This window comes from Osmerus mordax, chromosome 27 (genome assembly GCF_038355195.1).
Source record: "Osmerus mordax isolate fOsmMor3 chromosome 27, fOsmMor3.pri, whole genome shotgun sequence".
NCBI lineage: Eukaryota > Metazoa > Chordata > Actinopteri > Osmeriformes > Osmeridae > Osmerus > Osmerus mordax.
The window spans coordinates 4917235-4940561 of NC_090076.1; the positions used below are offsets into that span (position 1 = coordinate 4917235).

Sequence of the window (23327 nt, forward strand, 5' to 3'; positions counted from 1 at the left end):
GGCAGTGGCTGGACACTGCCAGATGCCACCCCCAGTGCCTTCCATGGGGCAATATATATGACTTTCTTTGGAGTATTGCTGTTTTTGAACTCTTTTGGTCTGTAGCCTATCGGGACATGGTGATAAGATACACATAGTCTTTGCTCACCTTAAATAGAGATAAACTAGCCGCAACGGAGTTAAGAAGCCTTTAACCAATGCGGCATGTGTGTAAAGGAGAGCGAGTGGGGAGTGGTGCTGGTGGTGATGGGGGTGGAGGGTGAGGGGGTTACCTTTCTGACACTCCCGTTATGACTCCCGTCTTCCATAGGCGGGGGTAACTCCTCGTCGTCCGATCCAGCGTCTGGTATCTCGGGCTCTCTGCAAGAGAATCACGAAGGCCATAAAGCTACTTTGTTCTCCCCCAGAAGTAAAAGAAAAGACGATCACGAAAGCCCTGCAGACCGTTATAACGCGTCTACAACATAACAATAGTTAGGATAACGCTGCATTTCAAATACACCCCACACGACTACGTTTCTCCAACGAAGTGGATGAGCTCAAGCAGGCTCGTAACTAATTTGAGCTTGCTAGCGTTGGCGACTACAACACACTTGCCTTGCCATGGATTCCTCCATCATTTCACAGGGCAGACGGCTTGCTAGCTACATCCCATAGATATTCATCTTAAGCACAAGTACGTATCTCGGAATACTAAATTAGCGTCGAAGTTGTGTTAAGAGACAGTCGTAGGTTACTTGACAGCACCCCTACTGCTCTTCACTTGTTGCATTGAACCTCCTACTCCGCACTCAACCAAAAGAGTGAGCCTATGACAGGCCTCACATGGTGACTGACAGCGTGAACGAACCAATTGTAAATTCCCTAGGCGGGACTGCGGAATCACAATTGCCATAGCAACGTTTGGGAAGAGGGGGCATCAGTGCCCCCATATCAAATCAGTGCCAAACACTGACACAATGTTGCGAGTGAAAAGGCGCATTAGCCTCAGTTTGTGCTCTCAATCGATACAATGTATGATATAAATATATTTCAACAACTTGTCATGTAAATTATTCTAGTTAACTGTTAATACCTTCTGACCAGGACTAGCCTATAGCATTTCACAACTGGACGTCTAGGGATGTTTGTACCACCTGTGACAGCAACATCTCAACATTTCCACTTAGATTCTCATGGAATTGTAGGCACTGAAGCGCTTACGTTCAGGTATAGCCTACTCAATTTAACGTAATACTGCTCCCTTGCGGATAAACAGTGCAATTGTCATACGAATTGTCGGCCCTAAGAAAAACTACTAGGTCCTTAAATCTCACCAACGCGTAGATAAGAAACCAGAGTTTCAGATATTCTCCGAACATTTTTAAATATGTCGAAAGCACATAAAAAACAGTCATTTCTGAGCATGAAATTGCTTTATTCAAATAGAATCTTCACAGAGGACTGCATACTGGACAGTTAGCATAGACTGAAATAGTAGTGACCTACACACGTAAACTTGTCCAACAGCTACGTTTGCATATAAGTTCCTATTACATAAGAGTAGAATAGGGAAAATACAAATTGTCCATGATGAGTTTTTAAAGGGAGATCGAGATAAACAATCAATTTTGGAAAATAATGTCCGGGGTTCATTGCTATATCTATAGGTTCTTAATGAAATTGTATCTATAATGTATAGCGGTGGGATAAAGTAAAGTTATATACAAGGCTGTGTCAGTCAGGAAATGGAAAGAACAGCAAAGTTCACAAAATGAGAATCAATGCATGCAGTGTGGATATAGTTGCTCCAACATGCCAAATGTAGAATGGCCAGGTTAGGTAGGCCTATGTTTTGTCCCCACGGTGTAAGTCAGGCAGTTGGCTAGCTTTGCTAACTCGTTTTAGCCCTTGGTCGTGTTCTTATGACCTTGTCAGCAAAGTCAGAGGAACCGAGACTCGCTCGACACTTTGAGAGGAATCTCCTAACTCATCTGTCCTCACGTTATTCCCCCCCTGTCTTCTTCGACATTCATATATTGAGAGCCCTTGAGGTATTGAATGACCTTAAACCGTATGTGCAGTTTGAGACGGGGGTTAGCACACGAGACCATCACCACTGGGTGGCAAGACTAGGCTCAAGGAAAGACTTGGTCTTAATTTTGAGGAGCAGACAGTCTGTACCCTACTCCCATTTCAATCCCATGACAAATATTTGACTAGCAGAGGCCCAAGCCTAAAGTGGGTGTTCCAGTTGTCGTATTCCAGTTATTTGCAGTAGAGCACAGACATTTTGTCACTCGCCTACTTGTGTTCCATCTCTAACACAATAATTACACCCTCAGACACATGTTTTTTTTATGACATCAAAGGCACATGTTTCGCGTTGAAATCTCCCGTTTTGGTCCCCGTGCCTACTGTGAGCTGTTTATCTCCGATGACAGCCTCTCATTCCAGTCCACTTAGGTCGATGTTCTGAGTCATACCTGCTCCTGATGACCTTTAACCTGAGTTTGACCTCCCTCCGTTCCTGCTTTTACTAACTCCACGATTGTTTGTCTTTACAGCTCACAATTGTCAACGGTCATTTCCATGAGGAAGTGTCTGTGCTCATGGTACGTTCTACCTAGTACAGTGCCGTGCGGTCCAATAGGAAACCACGGTCACTCATCGCATAATCGGTCCAGTTTTTCATGATTGCGTCTCCGCGTTTGAGGACATCGCCGCACAGCGCAGGGGGTCCGGTCCCCCCCCCCCCCCCCCCCCCTGGCCCGGCGGCGCTGGGTCCCCCTGGAGGACGGGGCTTTAGTTGCGCCTCACCCCCGACTGCAGGCTCAACCTCTCTCTTTTCTTCTTCTCCATCAGCCTGGAGGGTGGAAGAAGAAACACATTATCACAAGTGTGTGTGTGTGTGAAATAATGTGTGTGTGTGTGTGTGTGTGTGTGAAAGAGTGTGTGTGTGTGTGTGTGTGTGTGAATGGGTGTGTGTGTGTGTGTGTGTGTGAAAGTGTGTGTGTGTGTGTGTGAAAGAGAGAGTGTGTGTGTGAAAGTGTGTGTGTGTGTGTGTGTGTGTGTGAAAGAGTGTGTGTGTGTGTGTGTGTGTGAGGTTACCTGTGATTGCGGGCTTCCACGAGCTCGCTGAGCTGGTCCTGTGCTGCTCTTAGCTCCTCCAGGCTCTGCTGGTAGCTGTGGTCGCCCGAACCCGCTCTCTCCAGCACCGACACCTGATTGGACAGCTCGCTGGTGCGGTCTCGAAGGCGCTGGATCGACGAGTACAGGTTTTCGTCGTCTTCCTCCTGATCGGAGGGCGGGGTTGAAAAGGGCGGAGATCCAGAATGTTCTGCCGAAAACAAGGGTGTATGTGTGTTTGTACTTACACCCACCTTGGCATTGACAATCTCAATGTGGATGAGCAGGGAAGCCAGCTCCAGATCCTCCGAATAGCTGTTTTTCAGTGGAACACTCCTATAGCCTAGGAACAGACGTTTACTTTTATTTCCCATAGCAGATGCTTTTTTCCCCAAAAAGCTGAGAAAGGTCAAACATGCACGCACAAACACACACCCTCATTGCAAACCTGTTCGTAAGGAGCGGACGGGGTACGTAGCCTGAGCCAGGAAGTTGGGGTCGCTGAACATGTCCTCCTCGTACACCAAGAAACGCAGGAAGGAGAAGGCGGGGTTATGAACGTCAAACACAAACTGCCTCTGGAGCCACACTGGGTTTAGCCCATTATCAGCTGGAGAGAGAGGGAGAGAGATAGAGAGATAGAGAGAGAGACAGAGAGAGAGAGAGAGAGAGAGAGAGAGTGAGAGAGCGAGAGAGAGAGAGAGAGAGAGAGAGAGATAGAGAGAGAGACAGAGAGAGAGAGAGAGAGAGAGAGTGAGAGAGCGAGAGAGAGAGAGAGAGAGAGAGAGAGGGGAAAGAGAGATAGGAGAGAGAGAGAGAGAGAGAGAGAGAGAGCGAGAGAGAGAGAGGGGAAAGAGAGATAGGAGAGAGAGAGAGAGAGAGAGAGAGAAATGTCAGACGCGGTCAGTTAGCGATTGAACAGCGGGGTCAAGGGTACGTGTGCAGTCCCAGCAGGACCCCTCCTCTCTCCCTCCTTACCGACCACGTCCGTCTTGCTTTTGCAGGAGTCGTGGTCGGCCCCACACACCTCCACCTCCACGAACGGGCAGACGATGCTCCGGCCGTTCTTGGGGAGATGACGGGCCCCCAGGACCTGACGGACAGACGGACGGACAAGGAGAGAGGGGCGAGACACATGACGCTCGTCTGGCAAGACCACAACAATTCGACTCCTAGCAGCGCCGCCAGCTCCACGAGAACGTTCCCACGACCGGAAAACCCCTCCCCCCCACCCCCCGATTCGGATTGGATTCCCCACCTGTAGCTGGATGGTGATTGGCTCCAGGCGGAGCGTGTCCTTGTCGAAGGGGTCGAAGGCGTCGTCCCTCATGGTGTCGGGCTGGGGGACAAAGCCACTCCCCCCAGCCAGCATGAATAAAGCCTGGTTCAGCTGCATGGGCTTGTCTACTCACACACACACACACACGCACACACACACACGCACACACACACATACACACACGTGCAGAAATACACATGAAATTAAAGACACAAGACACATAAACACACACACACACTGTTTTACTATATCATTGTAGACTGACAATCTCCTTCCATTCAGCAAAGTATATATCTCTCTTTTTGTCTTCCTCACCTCTGCCTCTCTTAAAAATACCTCTCTTTTTCTCTGTCTGTCTCCCTCTGCCTCTCTCACTGCCCTTCTCTTCAATTCTCTCTCTTGGTCTCCCTTCTCTCTCTCTTTCTCCCTCCCTCTTGTTCTCTCCCTCTCCTTATTCCCCACCACCCCTCCCTCTCTCTTCCTCCCTCCCTCCCTTCCTCCCTCCCTCCTTCGCCCGCTCGCCCTCCTTCCCTCCCCAGCCTCTCTCTCTCACTTTCTCTCCTTATTCCCTGCCATCGCTCCCTCTACCCCTCCCTCTTCCCCCCTCTCTCTCTTCCTCTCTCGCTCTCTCCCTCTTACTCTCTCCCACGCTCTCACAATTATCTTCCATTCAAAATCATGTTATTCCTAACCCCTAACCCGAAACCTTAACCCTTAATGTAATACTAACCATACCACTACTTCTAACCAAACCTTAAACCTTCTAAACATCCCCAGGAATTGCACTTTGTGCAATTGTGCGGCCTTGGAAAATATTCCCACAGAGTCCATTTCTTCTTAGTCTACTATACACCACACACGCACACAAACACACACACACACACACACACACACACACACACAAACACCCACACTGTGATACTGCTACAACTGTGCACTTCTAGTCCTCGATAATCTGCTTCACAGATGACGTGCCCTTCGGTTTGTCGCTTTGGCGAACAAAACGACTGAAACGCAGACGTGGTATAGGACCCCGGTCTCACCAGGGGTCTGGAAGTTGAGTGCCACCAGCTGGGAGCCACACAGCCACATGGGCAGGGGGTCGTAGTTGGAGGAGTCCAGCCTCTGGCCTCTGGGGTACACCCTGGAGAGCTGGCGCCGGTTGTACTGCAGGAAGCGCTTGCCGCGGCTGCGCGTGGCGAACTTCTCCGCCTTGGTCTCCGGGAAGGACGACATGTCCCGGTAACAGGCTCGCTCCGTGCCGATCTCTGCCACGCACACGCACACACACACACGCGCGCAATGTCGTCAAAGGAGGCAACACCCAATGGTCCGTTGGAAAGCCCTGGCTTGGATGTGAAAAGTCAGGATGTGGTAAGCTTTAAATCAACATAATACTGGTATTATGGTATGGAAAAATACGTGCATGAAAATATTAGTATTAATGTGTTTGGACACAAAAACTTTATTGAGAGGTCAAACATGCTGGTGGATATGTTAGGTATATTACAGTACTTGGCGTTTTGTCTAGTGATCTAATTGCTCCGGCCGTCGTGTGAGTGCGCCCTTACTGTCCTCGTTGAAGGGGACAGGTCGGCAGTACACCACCAGCTCCGACAGCTCCACAGCGATCTTCTTCCTCCTCTCCATCTGCTTCTCCTCCTGCATCTGTTACCATGGAGACGAGCCAGCATCAGGACCGACACATTGAATCACAATAGGCTCTCACTGTCACAGTCTTTTCTCTGACCAAACTCGTCACAGGGAGTATGTTTAGGATTTCTCTGGTGTTGGTTATTAGGAATAGGAGGCGTTGCGGTTTTTGGTCTGCACAGTACATGTGTGTTTGTGAGTGGACGTTTGTGTGCATGTGTCTGTGTGTCTGTGTGCATGTGCGCGTGCAAGCGCGGGGCAGTTCCGCGCCATCCTAACCCGAGCATCCGCGTTCTGGGTGGCCTCGCGGATCTTGCCGACCCAGCCGGTGAGGTCGTCCAGGGTGTCGGCCGCGACGTCCAGAGGCTGGCCTGGGTGTGAGGACATCTGCTGGGAGTGGACCGTGAACACGTACGGTCTACAGCTCTTCCCCTCCTTCTGCACCACTAGACACACACACACACACACGTAACCACTCATTATACGGTATAAACAAAAGACATTGTGCACACACACACACACAGGTTTGTTTTACTATCCTGGTGAGGACATTTCACTGCCATTCAAAATCGTGTTATCCCTAACCCCTAACCTTAACCCTTAATGCAAATCCAACCCTAACTCTAATTCTAACCCTAGACCCCTTAAAACATCTAGAAATAGCACCTGAAGTCGTGGGGTCCAAGAAAATGACAATTCTTTCTAGTTTACTATCTTTGCGGTGGACTAAAGTTACGGTCTCGACAAGGGTAGTTAAACAACACATACACACATACACACACAAACACACACACAAAGATCATATCTTGCTCAATCAGGAACAAAAACACTGGCCTGTACAGGGAAAGGAGGTGGAACCAAACTCACCAACATGGCAGGTTGGCACATCGATGAAGCCCTTCAGGAATGTGCCCAGTGGACTGTTCTCTGTGGACTGAACCAAGGTAAAACATCGTTCAAGAGCACGTGCACATTGGGTGTGAATGGGCCGTGTCTGCGCAATGAAGCTAATGGTCCTTACTGCCTCGACGGCTTCCTGTGTGGGGGAGCTGGCCACTTCTTCCACATAGTTGGCGGGGAACCACAGCTGTTTCTTGCCTCCGTAGTCACCACGCCACCTAGGTGCCCGGGGGAGGTAGTGCACCAGTGAAAGACCGCTCGGATTGACCTGTCATTTCAATAGGGTTTGGATGAGAGCCCCCCCACCTACCCCCCCCCCTCACTCACCAGCCCCCCTCCTGCTTGTCCACGCTGACGATGAGGGCCTGCTTGGGGAAGGAGAGCTCGTCCTCTCTCTGGGCGCGGTAGTCATACAGAGCCTTGACCGTACACTGGGAAACCACAACCACAACGGAGCCGGTTATGGGCCCCGTTTACATGGGCTTGGACCTCAACGAAACGACCACGGGCTCTGTTCCACCTACCCGTGAAGATGGCATCTTGTTGGCCTCCACGTAGAAGTGAGGGGTGCGGACTTCATACAGAGCTCCATAGTCCAGCTCCTGGATGGAGAAACACAGAGGAACAACATCCCCGCACACACTTTACAATATCTGCAGCACGTTTCGCTTTTTATTGCTGAAACATTTCTTCCATGGCACTGCCAAATAATTACCATGTCACATCAGATTCTGGAGAACCATACACAATCCGAATCTTAGAAACGAATCTTTTTGGGTTCGGTGGCATTGTCTGTCTCTGTGCGGTGTGTGCGTCTGTGCTCGTGTGTGTCTGTGCGAGTGTTTATGTTTGTGCATGGGTATGCTGTACACATCTGTGTGTGTTTGTGCGTGTGTGAGTGAATGTGTCTATATACACAAACGTGTAGATGTGCGTGTGTCTACGACTGTGTGTGCACGTTTGCGCGTGTGCATTTATATATGTGTGTGTGAGGGTGTACGAACGCGTGCGCGCGTGTGTACTGACGGCGGTGCCCATGCGGTCCAGGGTCTCCTCGTTGATGGGATAGCGGAGCCTCATCTTGCGGTACAGCGGGTGTCTCTCGTAGTAGCGCACCAGGTCCACCAGGCTCTCAAACTCGGCGGAGCTGCCCAGCATGAACAGACGACCCTCCTGCTGGATCCTGCAGTGCTTGATCTTACCCTCCGCCCTGAGAGACAGAGCGAGAGAGAGAGAGAGAGAGAGAGAGAGAGAGAGAGAGAGAGAGAGAGAGAGAGAGAGAGACAGAGAGTGAGTGAGTGGGAGAGAGGGGAAGAGAGATAGAGAGGGAGAGAGGTTGGGGGAGGGAGGGCGAGCAAGGGAGGAAGGAAGAGAGAGGGAGGGGTGGCAGGGATAAGGAGAGAAAGGGAGAGAGAGAGAGAGAGAGAGAGAGAAAGAGAGAGAGAGAGAGAGAGAGAGAGAGAGAGAGAGAGAGGGAGGGAGGGAGTAAGAGAGAGAGAGAGAAGGGAGACCAAGAGAGAGAGGTGAAGGGAAAGCCAGTGAGAGAGGCAGAGGGGAGACAGACAGACAGAGAAAAAGAGAGGTATTTTTAAGAGAGGCAGAGGTGAGGAAGACAAAGAGAGAGAGATATACTTTGCTGAACAAGGCAGCTGGCAAGATATGTGTGTTTCAGCAGTCACAGGTAGCTTGGCAGAGTGGAGATGGCTTTGCCAGTACCCTTAAGTGCCTGTAAACATCTTGGAAATCTCTGGAAAATGTTGTCAAGTGAAATTCACATTAGAATATTCAAATAAAGCACTGAAAGTGCTTGTTGGTGTACTCCACCCACGTGTGTGTGTGTGTGTGTGTGTGTGAGAGAGAGTCTTACCGGAAGGAGATGGCATACGAGTTGAGCTCACTGCGTTTCCGTACGAGGAAGGCACCGTCCCTTGGGACGCGCATCAGCATGTGCTCCGCCTGAACACGGGACAGGCTGGAGTGGAACCACCTGTACACGGGACACAACACACCTGCTGTCACACACACACACGTATACACACACCCATATTCCCCCATTATCCCTCGCACACATTCACACACACACACACACACGTATACACCTCACACAAACTCTCGACCGACACGCGCACACTCACACCCATCTCCCCTCATCACCCACTCACTCACACCCATCACAATCGACCACATAAACAACCACACACACACCCCCAAACGCACACACAACCTCTCTCTCGCACGGACACACAGACACAAACAAACACACACGCCCAACCTCTCTCACACACACATACGCACACGAACACCCCCCCCCCCACAAACACACACACACAACCTCTCACACCAATACCCCTCACACACACACGCTCACTCCCTGCTCTCGTGGGCGTTGGGCTGTGGGACGGGGCTGCCCAGTCTCATCTCAAACTCGTTGCAGCGGAGGGGCGTGTCCCTGTAGTGGCAGATGAGGCGGTACAGGCTGTCGAACACCAGGTTGTCTGTCAGGAAGTAGCGGGTGGAGCCGGACTCCTGCCTGGAGTGGATCCTGCAGTGCTGGACCCGCCCAGACCGCCTGGGGGGAGGGGGGGGGGGCAGAGAGATGTCCGTCAACGACACGTAACCCGGGGGTGGTGGGGGTGGGAGAGTGTGGAAGGATGGATGAATGGATGGAGGAAAAGAAGGAAGGATGGATGGTTGGATAGTTGGATGGATAGATGGATATAATCAAGGAGTGAGGGACAGATGGATGGATGGATGGAGGAAAAGATGGATGGATGGAGGGATGGATGGATGGAGGGATGGATGAATGGATGGATGGTTGGTTGGATAGTTGGATGGATGGATGGATAGATGGATATAAGCAGGCAGGGAGGGAGGGACATAACGAGTGAATGAACCAATCAAGACGAGTGCCTCGAAGACCCCCCCGCCACTGACCAGAAAGACAGGGTGTAGTCGCCCACGAAGGTCTCGCTCTCGCGCACCAGGAAGGTCCCGTCCTTGGCCCCGCCCTCGCAGTACTCCTGCAGCAGCTTCTCCGCCACCTGCCTCCCGTCTCGCCCTCCTCCCAGCCGCCCGTGGAACCAGCGCTCGCAGCCGTGCTGCTCGTTGTTGTTGCACTCCTGACCACAGGAAGTGACACGCACGTTTGTGTCAGATGGGTATTAGCTCCGCGGTTTGGCGTTGGGCTTTCGAATCAAGAGGTTTCATGTTCAAATCCCCCCACTTAGTAGTGGGGTAGTAGTGGATTATGGCTGTTTTATAGATGTTTTGGATTGTGGTCTCGTTTGCCTGATCAAAGTGCTACAGCAGTTTCTTTCTTTTACCTCTTTGCTTTCCTCTTCCTCCTCCTCCTCGGGGTTCTGGTAGTGGGACGTTTCTTCAGAGTAGTAGATCTTAGTACTGGTCAGGACAAAATAGTGCGGAGTCCATGTCTGTAACACACACACACGCACACACATTTCACGTGCACGCATATTGTCTCACGACACCTGTTCGTGCACACACACACACACTCAAGGCACACACGCCTACACACTCACATGGTCGATGGGGTCTTCAAGGTACAGGATGCCGTTCTTCAGGGAGTTGCTGATGTCACTTTCAGAGTAGCTCGCTGATGTCACTTCCTCATACAGAGTGCCCTCCACCAGCTTCTTGTGCTGTGACACGACCAAAACCAGATGTTCCATGAGAGTTCGGGACCGTTTGATTTGATGACTTGGTCGACACAGGTGATAAAGGATTGACAGGAGGCCCGAACAAACCAACAATAACAACCTCTGTGTGTAATTATAAAGAAATATTGTGATCAAATGAAGAATGTTTTTGACCTTGATGAGAATCTTCCTGCGGAGCTGGTACGGAGAGGGCAGTTCGTCTGCAGTGCTGTCCACTGGCTTGGTCAGGAGCAGGTCCCCGAACACCTTCCGGAAGTGAGTGGCCATGTTTCTCTGCTGGACTACACTACAGTGGTCCTCTATGGACAGGATGACAGGGTACCTACACACACACACACGTTAGTGGTTCGAATGTGCGTGTGTAAGTGCGGGGGGGGGCGGGGGGGTTCTTGGGTGTGTGCATAGTTGCGTACTCACTCCGATGTGACAAAGGCGTGATCTTTGATGGTGTACAGCACATCCAGGAACTTAATCTTGGAGGTAAGGGTGTGGCCGTGGTAGATGATTGGCAGGTCGTCTGGCCCGTCCCAGCAGTCCACTGTAACATGATGACGTGCGTGAGACGGATGAGGGAGGGAGGGATGGACTGGGCAACAAGATGCAGATCATAGGGACTCACGTTCGATGCAGCGACAGCCCATCCTCAGACAGCGGGCATAGGCCTCCAGAGATGATTCACTGGAGAACTGGTCACCTGTCAGGTACCTGAGAGAGAGAGATAGAGAGAGAGTGAGAGAGAGAGAGAGAGAGAGTGTGTGTGAGCGAGCGAGTGAGTGATGAATGAGAGACATAAAAAGAAAGAAAGAAAGAAAGAGAGATAAACAGAGAGAGGAGCTTCTCGCCCTACGTGTTGTGTGAAGAGGAGATCCAGTACTGGGACAGCGGCCTCTTCATGTCGTCAGGGACGATGGGAGAGGAGCGGGAATCACACACCGAGTTCTCTTTCGAGAAGAGGAACGTCAGGAACTGGCAAAACACAAAACAGAGATGGAGAGAATTGTTACAGTATTTAAAGTATAATAGTGTCTCCATGCAGTCATATTACATCTGGGATGAACACACAGTTTACAGTATATATTGGATATGTGTGTGTGTGTGTTACCTCATCCAGCTGCATGGTGGGCTCAGTGTGGGCTCCGCCCCTCAGGTACCCCATCAGGAACTCCCTGACTCGGCTCAAATCCGACGCCCAAGCCTCCTGAGTAACGGGGGAGGGGGGGGGGGGATGACATCATCAGTGTGCGCCCACGGTTACTGGTACCGCCTCGCCCCGCCACATCAAAAGAGGCTCGGCAACCCTTTGCGGTCGGCTGGCCATGTGTGAAGCCGTTTTCGATTCGATTTCATCGGCAGTACCTTCTGATCCATCTGTAGAAACTTCTGGAAGTCGTAGAGAGAGATCTGGCACAGTTCGGGCCTGTCCACATTCCTGCGGACGAACGGACCAGAGACGTCACGCGGAGAACGGGGAGGATCGAAGGATGTAAATCATTGGAGGAGGATTCACAGAGGGAATGAAAGGAGGAGGAAGAGGAGGATGAGAGGGAGGAGGAGGAGGAGGATGAAAGGAGGGACTCACCGGAGGGGGAAGGAAAGCTCCAGCTGTTCAATGATCTGAGACAATAAACAGGACAGGAGCCAAGTGAGGAGGGGGGGGGGGGCACGGGGGGGATGGGCACAGCCTCAGTCTTGCAAAGTGTGTGTGTGTGCGTGTGCGCGCGCCTCCTCGTACTCACGCTTCGCTGCGCGTCGAACATCAGCGTCCTGTACAGTTGCGCAAAGTGGGCGTAGGACAGGTCGCTCCTGGCTTCCACTTCCTGTACGGGACGGCCAACGCACGCATGTCAACACGTTCGGGCCGCCGGCGCCGCCTCTCATTGGCTGACGCCGTTGAGAACGCTAGCTCCTAGTCCCCCCCCCCTCCCAGTCCCCTTTCATAGCTGTGCCAGATTACCTGCAGCTTGTCTTTGAGGAAGCGCATGTTGGGCACTCGGTAGTTGATCTGGGGCAACAGGGTCTTCACATCCTTCACTGTGATGCTGAGCACGGCAGGAGAGAGGGAGAAGGGCGGGGGGGGGACAGAGAGAGAGAGAGACAAAACAGAGAGAGAATGAGAGACAGACACATAGACGGACGGACGGACAGACAGACGGAGAGGCAGACAAAGGCAGACAGACAGGCCGACTCACTATTTCGACCTGCCCACCCGAAAATAAAGCAAAACATCGACACGCCTTTGTTTTGATTTTTTTTGGGGGGGGGAACGTGTCGCTTCCGTTCCCGACCAACAGAGGGAGGTGTCTTGGCCGGGGGAACAGAGAGCTGGTCCAGAGCAGTGGGGCGTCCAGGCTGCCTCACCGCAGGAAGGGCTTCCAGCATGGCTCCCTTTGTCGGGACTGGGTAGGGAAGGCTGGAGAGCAGGCGGGTATATCCTCCAACCAGAGGAAGCAGGGCCGGGCCAGACTGGGCTGGGCTAATACCGGGTCAGACCCAGGCCACGCTCTACTGCGGAACTGTCATCTCTCTCTCTCTCTCTCTCTCCCTCTTGCTCTCATTATCTGACCTTCTCTCCTTCTGTCTCTTTGTGCTTTGTGCACTGCACATCCGTCTGCCTGTCTCCTTCCACCACGGGGGTGGGGGGTGGGGGGGTGGGGGAGTCTGTCTGACGGCATGTCTGACTGTCTAACTGTCTGTCTGCCTAGCTGTGTCTGTCTATTTGTCTGTATGTCATTCTGCATGTCTGTCTGTCCGTCTGTATGCCAGTCGGTCTGTCTTTCCTGACTGTGTGTGTCTGTCTGCCAGCCTGTCCATTGTTTCTGTGCGAGAAAGGAACGGGATGAGTGACAAGGACCACCTCGCGCTCTCTCTCTCTCTCTCTCTCTCTGTCTCTCTCTCTCTCTCTCTGTCTCTCTCTCTCTCTCTCTCTCTCTCTCTCTGTCTCTCTCTCTGTCTCTCTCTCACACACACACACACACACACGCACACACTTGTTTGCACAGCCGCTAAGTAGCTTCTCCTTTTCCCTCTGTGTGCGTTCATGTCCGTCTCCCTCTTTCCCCGCGCGTGTCTCTCTATCGTCCTAGCCTCTCCCTTTCTTTCTGCGCCTCCGCGTTCAGCTCCCGTTTCTATTTCCCCAGGAAGTTGCCCTCTCCCGAACCCACCGCGTCACTTCCTGCTCCTTATCGGGCGGTGACAGGCTGTTTCTGCGCTGCAGCTACTTCCTCCGCAAACAGGGGAGGGGCCGAGCGGTTTGGGGGGGGGGGGGGGGGTGGGGGGGTTGGGGGTCACGGGGGCAATTCCAGACATCTGGGTCTGATTGGGTCTTCCGTTCCACCTGCCGGTCCCATGGGAGTAACCAGACATTCGTCACGGGCTGCTGGAGGGGTTTTGATATGGCTGTTGGGCGGGTGTGCGGCGCTCAACCCACCTGCCCTCTCGGTTCCTGTCCATGACTTCGAACTGTTTTCTCAGCCACCTGCAGATATAGGAGGAGAAAGAGGGAGGAGCGAGAGAGAAATAGTTTATACAGAGTCAGCGGAAAGCATAAAGGCTTCTTTTACAGCATCAAGTCATGCGGTTATACTGACTGAGTCAATATGGTTGAATTGTGAAAGAACTGCATTTGTGACCCGCTAAAAAAACGACAATCCATTAAATAGCTCTGTAAAATGCGCGACGTGGCGCTGCGTCCCACGCACAACTCTCCACCTTTCTACTCCCTTCTTTCCGCGCAAATGTTGACTCTTTCGCCTTCCCTGTTTTCTTCCACACGCCCCGGCGAAGTAACAGCTTTGACAGAGGTACCTGGAATAAACATTTCGCTTTCTCCAAATGCTGTTTTGCTTTCCCTATAAACTCTCCCACAGTTTCCGACTGTCTCTATATGTGCAATAGCAGAGGGGATCCTACTGAGAGACACACACACACGCACACACCTGTCTATCTGCTGTGGTGCAGAGGCTCGCTGTGTGTCCAGCATCAACCAGTTGAGCCCAGTTATCCACATGTTGACCTCCTCCTCACTGAAGGCTGGAAGGAAAGAGGGAAGGAGAGAGGGAGGGAGGGAGGGAGGGAGGGAGGGAGGGGAGAGGGAGGGAGGGAGGAGAGAGGGGGGAGGGAGGGAGCAGAGGGAGGGAGGGAGGAGAGAGAGGGAGGGAGGGAGGGAGGGAGGGAGGGAGGGAGGGAGGGAGGGAGGGAGGGAGGGAGGGAGGAGGGGAGGGAGGGAGGGAGGGAGGGAGGGAGGGGAGAGGAGAGGGGGGAGGAGGGAGCAGAGGGAGGGAGGGAGGAGAGAGAGGGAGGGAGGGAGGGAGGGAGGGAGGGAGGGAGGGAGGGAGGGAGGGAGGGAGGGAGGGAGGGAGGGAGGGAGGGAGGGAGGGGGAGAGAGGGAGGGAGGGAGGGAGGGAGGGAGGGAGGGAGAGGGAGGGAGAGAGGGAGAGGAGGAGAGGAGAGGGAGGGTAGGGAGGGAGGGAGGGAGGGAAGGGAGGGAGGGAGGGGGAGGGAGGAGGGAGGGAGGGGAGGGAGGGAGGGGAGGGGAGGAGGGAGGAGAGGGAGGGAGGGGAAAGAAGGAAGGAAGGAAGGTAGGAAGGAAGGAGGGAGGGAGGGGCGTCAGCTGTCATTTACATCAGCTGTCACCGATGGGATACGGTCCATGATTCTGTCAACACGGCACACAAACACCCCCCCCCGCCCACACACACACCCACACACACACACCACACACACACAAACCGACCAGCCACACTCAGCGTCTTAAGGCGGAACTCCGGTCCGTAGAGCACAATGAAGCAGTGGGCGGGGTCCAGTTTGCGAGCCTCCTCCGGATAACGCTCGAAATCCCGCGAGGCCTTCCCCAGTCGTAGCTCCCGGACCTCCCGCATATCCACTGGAGGAACAAAAGAACAGTGTGTTACAGTAAATGAGCGCGCGCACACACACACACACACACAACAGTATTTCTCCATTGTAATCATGTACTTAGGGGTTGAATCAATAAACACAGAGATGCACACGCACGGCAGCTGTCATCACGAGAGCCAGGACAACAGCGAGGTCACTTACAAAATCGCCTCAGCTGCAGTGCCGCCTGACACACACACACACACGGACACACACACAGTCCAAATACAGAAAGGCGAGTCTGAGCAACTGACCCAAGAGTATGATGTCAACTTTGGACTCACTTCCAAACACACACACACACATTGGACACACACGCACACACACAGGGACAAATCATCTTTCTGACTTAGCAGATGTCCTGAACCAACCAAAACACATAAATATCCAGAGACCTGCTGGTTTCTCGAAAGCAAACACACATGCTGGGAACTGGGAGGAACTTCACCTGTCTGGCAAAGTGAGTCACTTTGCTTACAGTTTCACCACAACGACTTTATACTTTCATGAGGCAACAGTAGCAGAAAGAGAGAAAGCGATGGAGAGGGAGGGAGAGACCGAGAGCCACTCAAACACACATACACCGAGAGAGAGAGAGAGAGAGAGAGAGAGAGAGAGAGAGAGAGAGAGAGAGAGAGAGAGAGACAGACAGGTATATGTGGCGGAGAGGAGTCGACGCACGTATCTGAGGCTAAAGACGTTTACACATCCGACTAACCGACCCCGGTCCAGAAAACACTGGGTCAGACTAGACTGGGCCAGGCTAGCCGAGGAAATACCCCAACCCCACAAGAGAAATCTGTTTTCTATCGGAGCCTGCTTCGCGTAGGGATAGGAGGGAGTGGTGTTGGCAGGGGAATCAGAGCAGATTATCCTCAGATGGAACTGCTGTGGCCAGACCCACGCTATACGGCAACGTGCCAGGGGAAAGGTCCACGTACGTGGCCCGCCAGCACACAGCACCAGGCTCCAAGGGTCGAGGATGTCCTCTGGGTCTAAGGCCTGTGGGCCATTCGTATCTTTTTTCGAAAGATACATTTGAGGGCTTTTCTTGCTTTGTTTGGGACGGATCAGTGAAGGAGGAGAGGAAAGTGAACGATGAGGACGGAGGGGGGACGTGCAGGGAATGACTTAGGCCGGATACGAACTCAGGCGCCAATGGTGAGGCCTCAGCCTATTTGGTTCGTGCACTTATCTGATGCGCTACCGGTGCGCCTCAAGCTTACTTTATCTGATCTCGATCTCACCCACACAGGAGTCTAAGGTGACCTGTTGTCCAAAACGGACCCTGCTTCATACTCTCTCTCTCTCTCTCTCTCTCTCTCTCTCTCTCTCTCTCTCTCTCTCTCGTGTCATCGCCTCCGAACAGTTTGTTCAGAGTGTTGGGCGATAAATCGTCACGCTTCCTTGCCAAAAAGTCACGCATCGCTCCCCGGAACCTTGTTAATTGTCCCCGGCTTTCTCACGATCGCCGGGCCGCTACGCTAACGCCACTAAGACACGGTGAGATAAGCAAGAACAGGGAGATTGAACACACTCTGCCTCTCGTACTCACTGGACTCTCTCTCTCACACACACACACACATGCTACAGTGTGATCCACACACACACAAACACACACACGCTACAGTGTGATCCACACACACAAACACACACACGCTACAGTGTGATCCACACACACAAACACACACACACTACAGTGTGATCCACACACACACAAACACACACACACTACAGTGTGATCCACAGACAGACACACACACACGCTACAGTGTGAACCACACAAACACACACACACTACAGTGTGATCCACACACACAAACACACTACAGTGTGATCCACACACACAAACACACTACACAATGTGCCACACACACAAAGCCACGCCCTACAAGTTTGATTCACACACACACACAGTCCTTCCATCTAAGCCCAGACTGTAAACATGGTTGTGATATTGCGGTATGAAAGAAAAAAGAGGATTTAGTCTAGGGAAGACCAAGGGATGATGAGGAGAGTGGGAGAGTGGTCATGACCATGAGTGGCCAGCTGGAGAGGAGCTCAGTCCACAATCAAGACCGTCGACTTGATCATGGATCAGTTATCGTTACAGTACCTGGCCTATCTGAACTAACAAACACTATTCGGATTCTAAATCGTTTTTTCAGATTTCTTTTTATCGGGTGAGCTCGCTTTCACTTCAGTGGATACACCCTTTACATCAACCAACTGAAGTTTTGTTCGTTGACAAATGGAAGTTTTGTACTTCCTTAGTAATGTCGTGAAATGATGTGATAACAATGTTACTAATCTTTCATGCAGGTGGGATGTGACACTTGGAAGGAGTGGTGAATACTGTAGTACGTGTTCTAAGCATGAACACACTCCCTCTCGCTCACACCACACACACACATTGTGACACACACTCTCCTGAGCTCCATTCCTGTCCCGGACAGAGATGTTGGGCCTTGTGCTTTCCTGGACTCAGTCCTTTTGGACGAAACAGGAAGTGAGACGCTCCCTGATAACCCAGAGCTTCCTGCCACTCGTGGCTGATACCTTCAAGGATTTCGAAAGTAAACGTACCACAACCCTCCATCTGTGTAGGTCTGCGTGTGCGTACGTGTGCGAGAGCGTTATTTAGCAGCGGGCGGAAATCAGAGCCACAGCAAATACAGCGAGAGGCGACACACAGCTTGCTCAGAACAAAAGCCACAGTCAACGTTTAAGGGCAAGAAGCAAAAAGAGGGAGGGAGGGCAAAGAGAAACAAAAGAAGGAAGGCGTGAGGAGAAGAGGGGGAGGTGAGAGGAGAGATGTAAACAAACACGCGGTCGAAGGAGGACAGGCAGAGACGGAGGGAGCTCTGAGGAATGACGCAGGAGGTGAAAACTCACCCAAACAAAACAAAGTGAACGAGAAGAACCCTTTAGAGCCAGGTGCTCATAACACGTTAATAGGTCACCTCGATAATGCGTTTAGAAGACGTACAATCTTTATAAGGCCTTACTAGCTATTAACCAACACTTATTAAAAGCGCCGGGATCTAAAGGGTTGCCTGAACAAGAAAGAAAGGGGCGAGCAAAGAGGACGTGTATCAACGGGGGGGGGGGGGGGGGGGGGGGAGGAGAAGGAGAGCAAGGGAGAAGGAGACCGAGAAACGAGGTGATCGTCTTTCACCTGCAAACGAGGAGAGCGGGAAGGAGCGTCTCGGACGAACAGTATGTGTGTGTGTGTGTGCGGGGGAGGGGGGGGGTGCGGTAAGGGAAGGAAGAGAGCGATAAGGAACGAGGAGAGGCAGTCTGATAATGAGAGGGAGAGCAGGGGGAGAACTCCAAGGACTGGGGAGGTATAAAAAAAAACGAGAGGAGAGAGGGAGAGGGCGAGGGAGGTAAAGAAAACGTTTGGACAGCAACCGAGAAAGAGAGTCGGGAAAAGAGGAGGAGGAGGAAGAACCGGTGGGAAGTAGAGAGTTGAGGGAGATAAAGAGAGGGGGGGAGAGAAGGGGGAGGGAGAAAGAGAGGGAGGGGGAGAGAGAGAGAGACAGAGAGAGAGAGAGAGAGAGAGAGAGAGAGAGAGAGAGAGAGAGAGAGAGAGAGAGAGAGGAGGATAAAGTGGTGGACACAAACTGAGTTCTTGGAATGTACTCTGTGTTGAGAAGGAGGATGAGAGATGGGGGGTGTATTTGTAAAGGGTTAGAGTTATGATTATAGTTGAGAAAGTGTGTGTGTGAGATAGAGCCCCAGGCATTTATGTTTGTGTGTGTGTGTGTGTGTGTGTGTGTGTGTGTGTGTGTGTGGTGATGGTGGTGGGAGGGTGAACAGAACAGCAAAACACACACATTGAGATACTGTATTGTAGCTTACATGCATGGTTTTGATCCTAAATAATTAACGAGGCTCTCAAGTAGTGAACACAGGTTTAATGTGCAAACACTCACAGAGAGAGAGAGAGAGAGAGAGAGAGAGAGAGAGAGAGAGAGAGAGAGAGAGAGAGAGAGAGAGAGAGAGAGAGAGAGAAAGAGACAGAGAGAGAGAGAGAGAGAGAGAGAGAGAGAGAGAGAGAGAGACAGAGAGAGAGAGATGGAGAGATGGAGAGAGAAACAAAGGAGAGAGAAAGCAGAAAGAACAATGAGAGCAGAAAAGCAGTGTCCCAGTGTGAATTAGGGTACAGGAACCAGTTTGTTTTACGCCAGAACTCCGGGGCCTAAATATTAATCTCCAGCCTGACCACTCCCAAGTCCCTTTATCAAATGTTTACATAGAAATGTATCATGTTAACACTGAATAGACAGACTCTTGAGTACGTTGGGTTGTTCGGGTTGCCAGTCGGTAAATGAGAGGCCTCCGTGTGTGTGAGTGTGTGTGTGTGTGTTTTTTTCTGTGTCTATCTTCTGACTCATCCATGCTGTTTTTGCTCCAAAAAGACTCGTACTGTCCAAACAGACATGGTAACAGATAGTCTTACAACCCACACAACACTGTGGAACTGATACAGTAGTCTGCGCAGCCAGCACAACACATGCTTCCCAACCAACACAATGTTACAGTCTACTAATATACCACTGGACTGCTCTGCTCAGCCCCCGGTCTCCATGGAGAGGAGACAGGAAATCCAAGCCTGGGCTATGCCTGTGTGTGTGTGTGTGTGTGTGTGTGTGTGTGTGTGTGTGTGTGTGTGTGTGTGTGTGTGTGTGTGTGTGTGTGTGTGTGTGTGTGTGTGTGTGTGTGTGTGTGTGTGTGTAAGACTCCATGTGGCAGCAGCATGTATAGTTTGTCTCCTCTTGGGTATGAGAAGCTACTGACCGACAGGAACAGTCTGCAGCTACTGCTAGGAATCACAGGGTTGTGAGCTCCCACGAACACACACACACACACAGACACACACACAAGATTTCCCACACGAATGTGTGTTGTGCTCACTGTGGCTTATTGACTGCGCTGGAGACAGAGACGACCTGTTGAGTGGACTGTGCTCTACACATGGTTGAGACACATGATTTCAAATCAAGACAGCGTTGTCTTGCATTGACCTGATAAATACTCACCCTCGCCCTCTATTTTGTCGGGGTTACGACTCCACGCGATTTGGCGCGTGTCCTGCCTTATCTGGAAGGTTCTCCTCTCAGGACGCTGGGATTTCTTCGGGTAGAACACCGTCATGACGGTACCGATCTCCAGACTATGGAGGATGCGAGGCCCGACCTCGGCCCAATCCAGCAGACGGGAGGTGGTGGCCGGGCCAACCCCGGTGCCGTTGGGGGCCTCGTCCGCGCACCCATTGATACTCCCGCTAAACCTCGCCGCGCACATCTTCACAGCATGTCAGGGCGCCCAGGATGTGGCGGTTTAATCGAAAAAAAGAACGATTGGCTCGACTAGTCAAATGAACCAAATCTCAGCCCTGTGCTTTTTGGAAAGAAACCCACTTGAATAACATGCCAGGTTCCTGTGGTGAATAGGCCTTTTGATAGCTTATCAAATTGCACAATGAGAAAAATCCACTGTGGTAGGCCCTATGCCAATTTTTTTTCAATTGCACAAATACATAAAGTGGCCCACAGCCATAAGGTCTTAAAAGTTAAGATTGTCTCGGACGCGAGTTCTTCTGGGGGAGTGTATCCCCGTGTTATCCTTTCCAGATGCTTCTGGCAGCGCACCAACACGATCCGCTCGGAAAGGGAGCTGGTCTCCTCATCACCGGTGGATTCGGTTTCCACCCTCAAGTCCCGGTGGCCCGTGGTCAGCCTAGCTTAACGCCTAAACTGCCTAGAGCTTAGTTTAGCCACTGCATAGCCACTGCCCTGCAGTCAAACCCCACACATAGTTAACACGTTGGAGCCGAGAAGGAACACACTTTGTAAGCCCTTCGGTTTGAACGTCCAGTCAAAGCGAGAGAAAAACACATTCGGTTATGGAAGGACTGACGATAGGAGCGACTGAGGAGCTGCGTGGTTGTGAGACGAAAGGTGCGGAGAGACGCTCGATTGTCCGCTGCGCTTGCATGAACTCGGTACGGCCGTGGAGAGGCCAGTGCGTTCCCATCTGTCGGTTGGACCATTCCGCTCTCCCTCACTCTTCAGCGGGATAAGTCCTCTGGCAGGAGTAGCCGATAAGCGCCATAGAACGGTACATGCCTTGTCAGTCAATACTCGGCCACTCGATAATAATACGACAGTACATGTGTCCGGTTGTTGCGGCGAACGCTGGGGAAAAGACTAGGCTATATCTCCAGCTGCTTGCAAATCTTTGGTCTGTGTGCGCGCCCCTTGCGCTATCGCCAGAAGCCTTGAGAGGAAATTGAGGCTAGCAGACCGGAAAGGCAGCAGATTTTTTTCCACTTGTGTTATAGTGTATCAGAGCGAAGATGTGGAGACCGGGGAGTGGAGAAACGGCTGGAACCGGAGAAGGGAATGAGGGGAGACTGGATAGAGAAACGGCGACATCCACGGGCTTTATGGAGAGGTGCAGCATTACGCCTGTCGTTTCACAGCGCCCCCACGCGCCCCACGAGGCTGTTCACATTAGACGCGCATTTCTCCGCGCCGGTGTTGTGCCATCAGATGCACGGCTTCCATGAGAGGCACCCCCTCGCGGGAGCGTGCGCGAATCAGTTGGAATCAAATCTGTGTAAATAATCGATGTTATTCTCAACACAAAATCCTCAAAATTCGTAATTCAAACCGTATAGTAACGAACGTGAACCAACATTCTTGCTCCACGACATCGCATTCTGAGGAAATATACCCCAGCTATGATTACCAAAGGAAATGGAAATTTGTTTAGCAGGTTCAAAGTATTTCACATGGCTCTTCTTACTAACGTATAGGTTCAAAGGCATACGATTTTAATGCAGTTAGCCTGCGCGTAGGGTGGGCTAGTCAGACTGGTCGAAAACAACAGCCTTCTGATCCAGAATATCAGCTGTCCTGAAAACGGACCAAAGGTTCACATGCCTATTAGCCTATAAAAGACAAGTACTAAAACCTGTATGTATCAACATCAAAAGAAATGTTCTCACCATCAAATCCTTTTTTAAGATAGGAAATATTACTCTTATTGTTTACGTCAATGAAATAAATTAAAACATAAAACATAATAATCCATCACCTACCATCAGTGTTGCCAGTTACTTTGAAAAAGTAATCTGATTACTCCTTTAAAAAGTAACATAGTTACTTTACAGATTACTTGATTTTAAAAGTAACTAAATTAGATTACAAGTTACTTTATTAGATACATTCAGCAGCTGCCGACAACACCACCACCGCCTCAACATAAAAATGACAAGCGGTTTTGCCTACACACTCACTTTATTAGAAGTGCATTTTTAACAGTAATGTACACAACAACAATGAATGTGTAGCCTACAACGAACCTTGATATTTCCATCTTTAGCTGACAAATACTCAAAAAAGTGACTGTATTTCCAACTCGAAAATGCGCATCTCTCTCCTCCTCCATTGCCGTTTGTGTCGCTGCGTGGTACTTCAATTGTCTCCAAACATCTCCACTGTAACTTATCCGATTAGAGGCAAGACACAAGTGTAATGTTGATTTATAGACAAAGTTTCTTTTGAAATGTTGACCTTAGAACGCACTTGGAAAAACGACTCAAATCGTAGGCCTAGCCTACTTGGGAGAAAAAACAAACCATAAAAAACGCCCGGAGTACAGTAAATCTGAGATCATTTGCAAACCATTACTTTTCGAAAAAACATGGATTTATTTGCTGTTCGTTGCATTTGTTCATGTAATAGTTCATTAATCTTATTTGTCTTTCTTATTTGTCACATATAATCAAATATAGATGGCAC

At 51.2% G+C, this 23327-nt stretch overlaps 2 protein-coding genes across 3 annotated transcripts in view; both read right to left on the reverse strand.

The window, feature by feature from the left end:
• Positions 1-617, reverse strand: part of rhpn1 (rhophilin, Rho GTPase binding protein 1) — a 31893-nt gene extending 31276 nt beyond the window's left edge. The window contains 2 exon segments of the mRNA XM_067230185.1: positions 273-360; positions 598-617. Coding sequence (XP_067086286.1) covers positions 273-360; positions 598-617 — 108 coding nt within the window.
• A 788-nt stretch (positions 618-1405) lies between these two features.
• Positions 1406-21751, reverse strand: LOC136936698 (1-phosphatidylinositol 4,5-bisphosphate phosphodiesterase gamma-1-like). 2 transcript variants are annotated; one of them, XM_067230322.1, is made up of 32 exons: positions 20559-21751; positions 15350-15499; positions 14553-14646; positions 14045-14092; positions 12572-12656; positions 12354-12434; positions 12197-12231; positions 11974-12046; positions 11720-11815; positions 11465-11583; positions 11237-11322; positions 11035-11155; positions 10771-10939; positions 10480-10599; positions 10264-10371; positions 9875-10059; positions 9309-9509; positions 8808-8927; positions 7967-8150; positions 7465-7542; positions 7268-7371; positions 7062-7158; positions 6908-6974; positions 6320-6486; positions 5959-6055; positions 5431-5655; positions 4367-4512; positions 4087-4201; positions 3557-3718; positions 3363-3451; positions 3091-3275; positions 1406-2845 (listed from the first exon to the last, which is right to left on the reverse strand). In XM_067230322.1, the coding sequence occupies exons 1-32, from the start codon at positions 20821-20823 to the stop codon at positions 2785-2787; spliced, it is 3933 nt and encodes a 1310-aa protein (XP_067086423.1). In that variant the 5' UTR covers positions 20824-21751; the 3' UTR covers positions 1406-2784. The 2 variants fall into 2 exon arrangements, with proteins under 2 accessions (XP_067086423.1, XP_067086422.1); XM_067230321.1 differs by having other exon boundaries at positions 3357-3451.
• Between the last annotated feature and the right edge of the window lie 1576 nt (positions 21752-23327).

Coding starts and splice junctions, on each gene's coding strand:
- LOC136936698 (XM_067230321.1), bottom strand. CDS start 20,823: ATGTGCGCGGCGAGGTTTAGCGGGAGTATCAATGGGTGCGCGGACGAG. Junction 10,060..10,263: donor AGGAAGAGGAAAGCAAAGAG/GTAAAAGAAAGA, acceptor TCCTGTGGTCAG/GAGTGCAACAACAACGAGCA. Junction 7,543..7,966: donor TGGACCGCATGGGCACCGCC/GTCAGTACACAC, acceptor TTCTCCATCCAG/GAGCTGGACTATGGAGCTCT.